The 12,836-nt window shown below is 50.2% G+C and overlaps 1 protein-coding gene across 9 annotated transcripts in view; it reads left to right on the top strand.

The window, feature by feature from the left end:
• The window catches only part of TAX1BP1 (Tax1 binding protein 1), a 249,415-nt gene that overhangs the window by 40,778 nt on the left and 195,801 nt on the right, over positions 1-12,836 (top strand). For all 9 annotated transcript variants that reach the window (XM_078779689.1, XM_078779688.1, XM_078779687.1 and 6 more), the window contains exon 4: positions 10,733-10,920. In XM_078779689.1, the coding sequence (XP_078635815.1) occupies positions 10,733-10,920 (188 nt within the window). The remainder of the gene's footprint in view (positions 1-10,732; positions 10,921-12,836) is intronic.

Raw genomic sequence — 12,836 nt, 5'->3', positions numbered from 1 at the left:
ACTGGAAGGCATTCCCTGCCTATCGACCGATCGACCACACCCGGGGACTAGGCGTGGCCCCGGCACATATATGCGGGCTCCAAGCTCGAGCCCGCCCAGTGCTACAGTTTGAGCTTTCTTAATAAAGACTCTTTTGGTTATCAAACGCGTTGTGGCCTACCTCTTTGGCAAGCAGGTTGTGTGCGTAGCACCACACTTCACTGGTGACCCCGACGTGATTCAGCCGTTGCTGCCCGCCGAACGCGCCATGGCCAACAACGCCGTCACGGTAAAACTCCCAGAGTTTTGGGAAGCACAGGCCGATGTGTGGTTCGTGCAGGCCGAAGCACAATTTCAGCTTTGAGGCATAACGGCGGACGAGACCCGTTACTACCACGTGGTCGCCTCCCTCGGGCCCGGCACTGCCGCCCGAGTCGTGTCCATCCTGCGGCACCCGCCGGCCGACCACAAGTATGGGGCGCTCAAACGTCTCCTCATTGCCACGTTCGGCCTCACAGAGATCGAACGGGCCGACCGCCTCCTGGACCTTCCCGAACTCGGCGACACACGACCATCCGTGCGGATGGATTATATGCTGTCGTTGCTGGGTGACCAAGCCCCGGATTTCGTATTTCGGGCGCTTTTCCTACGCCAGCTACCCGCACAGGTACGCCTCGCGCTGGCCGGTTCCAAAATAAAAGAACCCCGCGCCCTGGCTGTAGAGGCCGACAAGTTCTTCGCGGCTTGCGACACGCGATCGGGTTACGGTGCGGCCGTCGTGGATCCCGAGGCTGATGCTGCTGCGTCCCTCGTGGCCGCTGCCGCGCCCCGCCCACCACCACCACCGCGGCCGAGAAAACCGCGGCCGCCGAAGCCCCCGCCGCCGCAAGCCTGGTGCTCTTACCACGCCAGGTTCGGCCACAAGGCTAGGAAGTGTTGCCCGCCATGCTCGTTTGACAAGTCGGGAAACTACCGGGCCGGCGCTCGGTAGCGGCCCTGAGCGTCGGCCATTCCAGCAGCCTCCTCTTTATCAGGGACACCTTGTCCGGGCACCGTTTTCTCTGCGATACAGGAGCGCAGGTAAGTGTCATCCCAGCCTACACGTCCGACAAGCGGGCTGGGGCCCTGCGTTGCTTGCCGCCAACGGTACACCCATCCGCACGTTCGGGAAGCGCTGCCTCTCACTGCGGTTCGGCGGGCAACGCTTTCAATGGTCGTTCGTGACCGCCAGCGTGCCGATGGCATTGCTCGGTGCGGACTTCCTATGTGCGAATGGGTTGTTGGTCGACGTAAAGCACAAACGGCTCGTCCAGGCCGAAACCTTTAGCTCGCTTGCTTGTTCGCTGAGCAGCTCACTGAGCGGCTCACCGAGCGGCTTGCCAAGCGGCTTGCTGGAGGGTGCCGTCCCGGCGAGTTTAGTTTGCACGCTTCCGGCAGCGGACGACTTTACCCGCCTCCTCGCTAGTTTCCCGGTCCTCACGCGGCCCACCTTTTCAGCGGTGGCCGTTAAACACGGGGTGGAGCATCACATCCCCACGGTCAGGCTGCCGGTCTATGCCCGGGCACGCCGACTCGAGCCCACGAAGCTCGCCGTGGCGAAAGCGGAGTTCGCCACGCTGGAGCGGCTGGGGATCGTACGGCGCTCCAACAGCGCTTGGGCTTCCCCGCTGCACATCGTGCCGAAGCCCGGCGGGGGATGGCGGCCGTGCGGGGACTACTGCCGGCTCAACGATGCCACCACCCCCGACCGCTACCCGGTCCCGCACATTCAGGACTTTTCCGCCCGGTTGGCCAACACGACCGTGTTTTCGAAGGTGGACCTCATCCGGGGCTACCATCAGGTCCCCGTCCAACTGGTTGACGTCCCGAAGATGGCCGTCATCACTCCTTTCGGCCTCTTCGAATTTCTGAGGATGCCCTTCGGGTTGAAGAATGCGGCTCAGGCGTTCCAGCGGCTTATGGATAGCGTCTTGCGCGACTTACCTTTCCTGTTCGTCTACCTGGACGACATCCTAGTCACGAGCGCGTCTCGGGAAGACCACCTGCTCCACCTCCGCACGCTGTTCGAACGCCTGGGCCTGCATGGCCTAATCATCAACCCTGCCAAGTGCCGTTTCGGTGTCACCACCATCGACTTCTTGGGGCACCGCATCACCGAGCACGGGGCCGTCCTGTTACCGGCCAAGGTGGAGGCGGTCAGGGATTTCCGGCGGCCCCGCACGGTCAAGGGGCTCCAGGAGTTCCTGCGCATGGTGAACTTTTACCACCGCTTCGTGCCCCACGTCGCCCAGCTCCTCCGCCCCTTGCACGAAGCCCTCCGGGGCAAGCCGGGCAAAGGTGACATCGCATGGTCGGAGCCAATGGCCGCGGCGTTCGCGGGCGCAAAGCTGGCTCTGGCCGACGCCACCATGCTGGCGCACCCGGCGCCCGATGCACCGATCGCCGTCACCACTGACGCGTCGGATTACGCGGTGGGCGCGGTGTACGAGCAATGGGTGCATGGTGCTTGGCAACCGCTGGCGTTTTTCAGCCGGCAGCTTCGCCCGCACGAACGCCTGTACAGCACCTTCGACCGTGAGTTGCTCGGACTCCACCTGGCGGTCCGACACTTCCGCCATCTGCTGGAGGGCCGCCCGTTCACGGCCTTCGTTGACCACAAGCCCCTTGTGTTCGCGATGGCCAAGGTCGCTGAGCCATGGTCGGCACGGCAGCAGCGCCACCTCTCTCTGCCGTGTCCGAGTACACGACGGACATCCGTCACGTGGCGGGTAAGGACAACCCGGTGGCGGATTGCCTTTCCCGGTCCGTCGTGCACGCGGTCCACCTCGGGGTCGACTATGCCCGGATGGCGGAGGCCCAGACCGCCGACCCCGGCGTCCAGGCCTTGCGGACCGCCGTCACGGGCCACCGCGTCACCGAGGTGCTGTTCGACGTCGCGGGCACGGCCCTCCTATGCGACGTCTCCCTCGGCCGGCCTCGCCCCATCATGCCCGCTGGCTGGCAGCGCCTGGTGTTCGACGCCATCCACGGCCTGTCCCACCCTGGCGCAAGGGCATCTCAGAAACTCGTCGGGGCAAAGTTCGTCTGGCATGGCCTCCGGAAGGACGTCCGCGACTGGGCCAGGACGTGCCTCGCGTGCCAGCGCGCAAAGGTCCGCCGCCACACTCAGGCACCGTTGGCCCCGTTCACGGTGCCCGAGCGGCGGTTCGACCACGTGCACATCGACTTGGTGGGACCTCTGCCCCCCTCGCGAGGGTTCACCCACCTCCTCACCATGGTCGACCGCACCACACGGTGGCCGGAGGCCGTCCCATTGGTGGCGACGTCTGCGGCTGAGGTGGCGCAAGCTTTTATCGCCACTTGGGTTGCCCGGTTCGGTGCCCCCTCGGACATCTCGTCCGACCGTGGCCCCCAGTTCACCTCGGAGCTCTGGGCCGCGGTGGCGCAAGGGCTCGGGGTGAAACTACACCGCACCACGGCCTACCACCCCCAGGCCAATGGCCTGTGCGAGCGCTTTAATCGCTCCATGAAGGCCGCGCTCCGGGCCAGCCTCTGCGACGGCGGCTGGGTCGACAGACTCCCCTGGGTCCTGCTGGGCCTCAGGCCGGCGCCCAAGGACGACCTGCGCGCGTCCTCGGCGGAGCTGGTCTTCGGGCAACCACTGCGGGTACCGGGTGAATTTATCCCCAACTCCACGGCTCCTTGGTCCGCGGCACAACAGCGCTCCGCCCTTCAGGAGACCGCCCGGAGGTTCGCCCTGGTGCCAACAGCACACCACGGTTGCCCGCCTTCCCACGTCGCCCCGGAGCTTCACACGGCAAAGTACGTGTTCATCCGGCACGACGCCCACCGGGCACCGCTACGGCTCCCGTACGACGGGCCCTTTCGCGTGTTGGAGACCGGGGACAAATTTTTCACGATCGACATCGGCGGTGCCCCGGATCGCATTTCCGTGGACCGCCTCAAGCCGACCCACCTCGATCCGGACCACCCCCCGCCAGCGGCTCTGCCTCCGCGTCGAGGCCGCCCCCCAGCGGTTGGACCCCCGGCACCCCCGCCAGCAGCGGGTGTGCTGTTGCATGAACAACCCTTAAGGATAAGGTTTGCCTTAAAGTTAAGGAAAGCCTTACGAGCCGTTGCTATGCCAGGCAGCCAATCAGATTAGAGATAGGAAGTCAGAAATTCAGAACACGTAATGAACACGTGATTATATATTACACTTGTTATATGTTGCATGGGGAACACGTGCAATTGAGAATTTTATTACTTCTGCCACCAAAGGTGGTTTGAGTTTATGGCCCGGTTGCATAAATCATCCTTAAGGGAAAAGTTAAAGATTTCCTTAACTCTTCCCTAAAGGACATTCTTAAGTTGAGGATTGTTTCATACACGAAAAATCCTAAGTTCCTCCCCCCCCCCCCCCCTTAAATCCTTCCTTAAAGTTAAGGGAGCATTCCCCCTGTCCTTAACCACAAACCTTTGAGTTTCCAAAAGGCGCTCTTCATGAAAATTGGTCATGAAGAGGATGATTTTCGCAGTGTGACGTCAGAGACTGATATAACAACACTTCTGCAATTTTCACTCTTTCATGACATTCACAATATTTCGCTTGTAGTTTTGCACTCGAATTTCACTTTTCTAATTCACACCTTCACCATTCTCGGAAAGTTTCCAAGCATTTACTGTACATATTACACATTCAAAATAAAATGGTGATTGAGAATCAAATGAATTTTACACAAGAATTATTTTATTTCTCCTTCATATGCAAGCACGTTTTCCCCATGCAACATATAACACGTGTATGTAACAATATAACAAGCATGTATGTATGGCCTGGTTGCATAATTCAGATTGTGTTTGATATGTGTGTGGCTGTGTGCAAATGAGTTTAAACTGACATCAACCCAAGCAACGAATCATGGCCTTTCTTACAATGTATAATACTCAGTAACTTATGAAAGGTTGCTTCTAATTGGTGGAGAAAAGCCGATGGCAGGGGGTAGGGCTCCCTTAACTTTAAGGGAGGATTTAAGGGAAACCCAAAGGATATTCGTAAATGCAACCATCCTTAAGAGAATAGTTAAGGGAAAAGTTAAGGAAATTCTAAACTTATCCCTTGAGGATGTTTTATTCAACCAGGCCTTTGGCCTTAAGTATGAACGTTGCCTGAAATTAAAGTGTACATATCGTCCAAAAGGTCTACTTAACTATATGAATGAAGTGATGGGATAAATATATTGTTACGGTCACCAGACCTACCTGGTTGCCCTGTTCGTATCCGGTCAAACGACCACGGTAGTCCCCCTCCTCAGAGACTTCCTGTCGGATCCTGCATCCGGATCCGCATTACCGTTCAAATTTAAGTCCTTGAGCTGGGTGAGTGCCATGCCAGTGGCAATCACGTGGCAGATCTTGATGTTAAGCCAAGCAACCAAGCCATATGATGCCGGATATCTAGCACTGCAAAAATACAACCTTTAACAGGTGAAACCAGATGAAACTGTCGGTGCAAGCAGGATAAATTGGAGACCAATTTAGGTGTACACACAACAAACAACACAACATGCATTTTAAGGCGATTTTCCCTGCTAGAGCAGGGGTTAGCCTTGCGGTCCCCATGGCAATCTTCTCCATTTTGCCCTATTTTCTGCATCTCTCCTTGTTAATCCCCTTGCCCACATTTCTTCTTCCACCATCTTTAGCCAAGTCTTTCTCGGTCTTCCCCGTCCTCTACTTCCTTCTACATTCATTTCCATCACTCTTCTCAACCAGTCACTTTCATCCTTCCTCAACACATGACCAAACCATCTCAACCTGTTCCTCTTCACAACATCAATCACAGGCTCTATTCCCATCATCTTTCGCAATTCATCATTTGTCTTCCTCTCTCTCAACGATATTCCACACATCCACCGAACCATTTGCATTTCCACCCTTTCCAGCCTTCGTTGCTGCTCTACATTCATGACCCATGTCTCACTTCCATAAATCATAACACTTCTCACACATGCAGCATACACCTTTCCCTTCAGCTTCAACGACACTCCCCTCCTCATCAACACACCACTCAGTTCCCGAAACTTCGTCCATGCACATCTCACTCTAGCAACCCCTGCCGAGTCCGATCCACCTTCTCCATTCAGCATGTCTCCGAGGTAGGAAAATGTTTTCACACCTTCCAGCTTCACGCCGTCTCCAAGATCCAACTCAACATTTCCTCCATCTGCAGCTCCCTCTGTGCACACCTTACATTTGAATGTAGCTGCCACACTGGTTGATGACCCTCTCAGACCACTACATTTTTGATGAACCCACTCAGCGCACATTGCACATTGAATAGAGTTCACTCCGACACCCTTCCTGCACACAGCACATGACCACTTCCCAGTTCTTTCCGCCTCACCACATGCTTTACCACTTGCCATCACCTTTGTCTTTCCTATATTCACCTTCAGACCTTTTGTCTCCATACATTCCTTCCACTTGTTCATCTTTTCCTTCAGTCCATCCATACTTTCCGCAATCATCACCAGATCATCTGCATACAACAACTCCCACGGTAAACCCTCCTTTACGTTCTGAGCCAGCACCTCCATGACAGCTACAAATAGTAGTGGGCTTTGTACCGACCGACCGCTGATGCACTCACACCTTCACCTCAAACTCACCACTGTTCCCGTCCTTTGTCCTTACAGCTGTGCGTGCTCTTTTGTACATTGCCTCTTTTGTACAGGTGTACACACACATGTATTAAAAATAAAAGCACAAGAAACAAGCTTGGCAAACAGACGATCAATAAATTCCCCCAGTTACCCACTACTCGACACTCGTACCCACGGAGCGGATCAGATATGTAGGTTACATGGTCAACTTAACCAAATAACTTGGGCCCACATTCGCTCAACAGAAGAGATACTATTAGAGGAAGGATGAGACTGCTATCTGAGTTCTGGAGAACCTGCTGCATCCCTTAACGGAGGTTTCACTATCTGAGACCTGCGGCTCCTGGAGGGTTTCACACTCTCCCCACAACCGCAGTGGATAGTGCCCTCTGTGTGTTGTTCTTTATTATGTTGATGCTCAGTCGATGGGCACTACCCACCAACAGCAGCGAGGTTCGCACCAGCTCCCTCTGCACTGAGATGTAACTTGCACGCTGCTTCCCTCCGTGGCCACGCCAAGTCCACACCCGGAACAGCACAGCACAGCACAGCACAGCACACCACAGGGCAGCACAGCACAAGGAACAGCACATTGATGATGTATGGCACAGCAACGAGGTCCAGCCCAATGAGCAGACCGATGAGGGACCAGATAGTGAGCGAGCAGGAATGAGCGCTACTCCAACCAAGCAGCTACATGGAATTTAGCGATAACAGTCTTTTATTACACTTCTTTTTTATTTTTGTATACAAGATCGAGGCTCATGAAAGAGCGAACATTAATCACACAAAAAGTCAAACCGACACATAAAACACAAAATATGGGGAGCAGTAGAAAAGATGGGGAGAGAGCGGAAGGACACAAACACAACATTTGAGAGCAGGGACATCGAGAGAACTGTGGGAGGGAGAGGGCTTGGGGGGAGGTGGGAGAGGTATAAAACATATGGACACTGCAAGGACTTCCAGGAAAGAAGTTTGGAATGTCAAAAAAGTGGATCTGGGGTGAATTAGCAGGGGTTTTGATCAAGGTTTTGGATGGGGGAAGATAAGAGATGGTGGCGAACAGCTGTTTTAAAGACCTGGAGGGGAGAGTGGGATTGAAGGGAGTGGGGGAGTTTGTTCCAGGGGCGGCAGAAAAGGGGAATGAAAGAGTGAAGGTGAGCAGAGAGCCCAGATTTTGGCAGTTTAACCATAAGAGGGTTGCAGGCAGATCTTGTGCGACCTGTAGGAATATTTGGGGGACAGAGCACAGATAGAGCTGGGGGAGCAAGGCCGGAGAGGAGTATATATGTATACCAGTAGACAGAAAGACCACAAACTGCCTGTGGTGAGTGAGTGAAAGGCCCTCGGAGTTAGCTTCATCGCAGGAGTGCATAACACTTGGTGTGCATAACCATGCCTTACTTTCTTCTCGATTCGCACATTAGCATTGTTGCCTCGGCCCAATTGGCTACACTGTGTGGTGGGACACGTATGCTCTATGATCCACAAAGTAGCACTAGTGCGTATTCCGATTTGGCTGCTTATGCACTGGGCATGTATGCTTCTTGATCCGCTCTCGTCTATCAGGGCAAGAGGCGTGAATGCGCTGTGCTGTTATTTACCCCAAATGTGTGGGTGTCATTAAAGCTTGCTTGTGTTTACAAGAGTTCAGTCCATAAGGGGAGATGAAAGACAGATTTGGGGGAAAATACGTGTGACAAGACAGAAGACTGGGATTAGAAAATACACTGGGGAAGGCAGACATCTATCTATTACATATGCAAACATGTCTATGCACACGGAGACAATGCACTGAACTAAACGGATAATTAAGAAATAACTGGCACTATACTAAGGATTCTCTAACCCCTCAGGATAATTTCCTCAACAATATTATTTCGAGTGTTATGCTTAATTGGAATGTTGTGGAGAGAGAAACCAGGCAAAGAGCATTCCTGTTTACAGGGAGACGTCGTTAAGTTTGAATGCATGTATGCATCTTTTGTTGGTGGGTGGTTATTTTTTCGTGCTCTTATTGCAAAGTTAGTAAGCTTAATTTTTTGTCTATTTAACACGCATGCAAACAGCTTCAAGAGGTAATGGAGTGTTGGTAAAACAAAAATGTAGGAGGGAATTTAAATCTGTTGACTGCACTGTCTGCTTGTTTAGCTTTCTCCGAGAGCGAATTGCACTCAAAAGGCACTTAAGTCAAACAAATATTTTGAAAGTTGGACGTTATAGAAGCAACAAGGCCATTAGCCAAATTGAGAAACCTTTGGAAATAACCCCCTGGTGAAAACAGAATTAGCTAAAATTAAGGATGACTTTCTCCTAAATTGGGTTGTTAAAATGATAATTAAAGGTAAGTGTAAAGAGCAGCGTTCAAATGCGTTTTTACAAAGGATGAATTTGATTTCAGTAAATATATTTCAACAACCGAAAAAGCTCGTTATTAACGTTTTTGAGGGAACTTTGTCCACATTTGGTGACGGAGATAATAAAGACAGAGGTTGTGCTTTCACCCCTGTTTGTCTGTCTGTGAGCAGGATATCTCAAATATATTGACGAATCCAGATGAAACTTGGTGGATGAGTTGGTTCGGTGACGAGAACAAGCTGATTAGACTTATTATTCTGTATCTTTTACACTTAGCCATTTTAAATAAGATGTAACATGTAATATTGATTGAATGAATGAATGAATGAATGATCGTTTTCAGGCCATTTTCCCCGCTAGAGCAGGGGTTAGCCTTGCGGGCCCCATGACAATCATGGTTCCCTGTTTGAAGCAATGTTTTTATGGCCGGATGCCCTTCCTGACGCCAACCCTTAGTCGCCTCTTACGATGCGCAGGGATACCGTGTACCTATTCTAAATCGGGGTACACACCGTGATCATTCATCCCAACAAGCTGGTACTCAATTTGCCGACCTCGGAAGGATGGCAGGCTGAGTCAACCCTCCTGGCGTTAATTCAGCGATCAACCGGGATTCGAACCCAGGAACCTAGGATCCCAAGCAGGCACCCTAACCGCTAAGCCAACACCAGGCTTAATAATAACATGTAATATTAACATGTTATATTGATTGTGACAGAAATTTCATAAATACAGTCGTTGTTACCAATTACAGTCGTGGTCACTGTATATTGATGAGTTTGAACAACATTGGAGCATTCCAGAAGCAAACTGGCCAGTTGGCATTACCATTGGCTGCTGCACAACTATGTTCTATTTCTGAATGGCATGAGTTCATGCACAGTCTAACTACATGCAACGCAGTCGTTTGACCAGTTTAAGTTTCTGCACCATCATTCTCAACTGGAAATGTAGACTTGTACATTTTTTTTCCTGCTGGATGTGTCATTTTTGTCTGTTTATGAATCGCAATGAGATTCTATTGGTGGTTTAAGTTCCGAAATTTGGTTAAAAATATATTTAAGTAGCCTTTTTCTTGTTGTTAGGAATGTTTGTAACTTCAATTTTTTTTAATCATAAATGACATAGCACTTTATTACCTCCGCCACCAAAGGTGGAGGTTGTTTGTACAGAGGTTGTTTTCACCCCTGTCCGTCTGTTTGTCTCTGACAAGGATATCTCGAGAAGTTGTTGACAGATTTCGAAGAAATGTGGTGGAGAGGTTGTGTGTGTACAGCAAGGACGAAATGACTAGATTTTGGTGAAGATTCGGATTCAGATCCAGATACGAGAACTTTTAAGTGATTCTTCACCATTGAGAGAGAGATGGGACCAAAAACTATATATATCACAATATCTCAAAAAGCTATGGACGCACTATGACATAACGAGGTGGAGGAGTTGGTTAGGTGGCAAGAACAAGCCTATTCAGTTTTGGTTCATGTCCAGATCCAGATCCTGCCTATCAGTGAGATGCAAAACGCAAACATTACTACCTGGGGTAGGTACGAGCTCCTCCGAGTGCCGTTCTAGTTCCCAACTTAGATGATAGCATCTATGATGTTAAATGTTTGAGAACCAAGTATTGTTGTGCTGTGTTTGCAGTGTGGATCTCTGATGCAAATGAGCCTGTTTTAGATATACTGGCCATGTTGTATAATGCATTCGCTGTGTATTCCTGTGAACAGCGTATTACCTTCCAAAGAATGACGGGGAGTTTTACCAATTTTGCTACGTCACATGCTTGGGGGAGATACGTGGGGCGAGTGCCCCTTTCCAATTTCGCGCGCCATCACCAACGGACGAGCTATTTACCTTGGAGATGGAAGAGTGCTCCGGCCTCTTGATGGTCACCACAAAGACTTCCCATTTAGAAGTAAGTTTTGTTTTTCTTTTTAAAATATTTTTATATGTGCGATAGTGTATCTGCTGCTTATTCTCGTGTGTGTACGTGTGTGTACACTATGTGTAAGCAGACTCGGTAGTCTCAAAGCCTCTCCTCAGTGAAAGACACATGAAAGCCCGCTTGGAGTTTGCAAAAAAGCACCTAAAGGACTCTCAGACTGTGAGAAACAAGATTCTGTGGATTGATGAAACCAAGATTGACTTTGGCTTCCATCTGGCCACTCTGCCATAAAGCCCAGATCGGTGGAGTGTTGCAGTGATGGTTGTCCTTCTGGAAGTTTCTCCCATCTCCACACAGGATCTCTGGAGCTCAACCAGAGTGACCATCGGGTTCTTGGTCACCTCTCTTACCAAGGCCCTTCTCCCCCGATTGCTCAGTTTGGCCGGGCGGCCAGCTCTAGGAAGAGTCCTGGTTGTTCCAAACTTCTTCCATTAAAGAATTATGGAGGCCACTGTGCTCCTGGGAACCTTCAATGCAGCAGAGATTTTTTTGTAGGCTTCCCCAGATCTGTGCCTCGACGCAATCCTGTCTCTGAGCTCTGCCGGCAGTTCCTTCGACCTCATGGCTTGGTTTTTGCTCTGATATGCATTGTCAGCTGTGAGACCTTATATAGACAGGTGTGTGCCTTTCCAAATCATGTCCAATCAATTGAATTTACCACAGGTGGACTCCAATCAAGGTGTAGAAACATCTCAAAGATGATCAAGATAAATGGGAAGCACCTGAGCTAACTTTAAAGTGTCATAGCAAAGGGTATGAATACTTATGTCAATGTGATATTTCAGTTTTTTCTTCTTAATAAATTTGCAAAACTTTCTAAAATCCTGTTTTTTCTTTGTCATTATGGGGTATTGAGTGTAGATTGATGAGGGAAAAAATGAATTTATACGATTTCAGCATAAGGCTGCAACATAACAAAATGTGAAAAAAGTGAAGGGGTCTGAATACTTTCTGAATGCACTGTATATATATTTATAGATGACTGTACCTGAGTTGCTGTTTTGTCATAGTTTACACCAATCATAATACAAACAATTATTTTGCACAAATGTATTTGTAATATATGTGATATTACATTTTATAAACAATTGAAGTTGGAGATTTAAGTAGAATTTTTTTTTTCTTTTTCCAAAAAAAACCAAAAACATATGTATGTATATTTTTTTTTTTTCAAAAAAGAATACCCTTAGGACATACACACTGGAGATAGGTGCATACAATAAGTTTATTACGATTTCACAAAAGTTTGAGGGAGTAGTTCAGTGACGAGACAAGACAGAAACTGCATATATATATATATATATATACACACACACACACAGACACACAAGTTCAAAACACACCTGGTCACAAGTGTGACTCACTTACCGGGTCCTCAGTCGAGGTCCTCAGCATAATCCCGTTTCGGCCCTTCAACCTCGATACGGTCAGCTAAGGTGGGCCAGCAGGGGCATATACACCTCCACATGCAGAAACTGGACCTGGATGCATACATACCCCGACCCCCAGCCAGTGCGAACACAGACTACAACAACAAAATCACCTCCACTTCCAGAATCCACAGCACCAAACAAGTAAATATGGTGGAACACTCAAACACCCACCTTTATACCCTTCACCACTCACCAACGAAACACACCAGATCATACACAAACACCCACACCCACACACTCACACACAAAAAACACACAACACCAACCAACCACCTACCCTTACAACATACACCACTCAACATACAAAAACACACACACACATGCAAAAACACACACCCTCACCCACTCACTCACTCACATACACAAAATAATAAATAACTAGAACGGGCACTCGGTAGAGCGCATACCTTCGCCGCAGCTACTGTTCTGTACTTGGTAAAAATACGATTTTGA

Source organism: Myxine glutinosa, chromosome 6 (assembly GCF_964187855.1).
Source record: "Myxine glutinosa chromosome 6, kmMyxGlut1.1, whole genome shotgun sequence".
NCBI lineage: Eukaryota > Metazoa > Chordata > Myxini > Myxiniformes > Myxinidae > Myxine > Myxine glutinosa.
The sequence above is the reverse complement of the archived record's forward strand: the minus strand, read 5'-3'. Positions and strand labels throughout refer to the sequence as shown.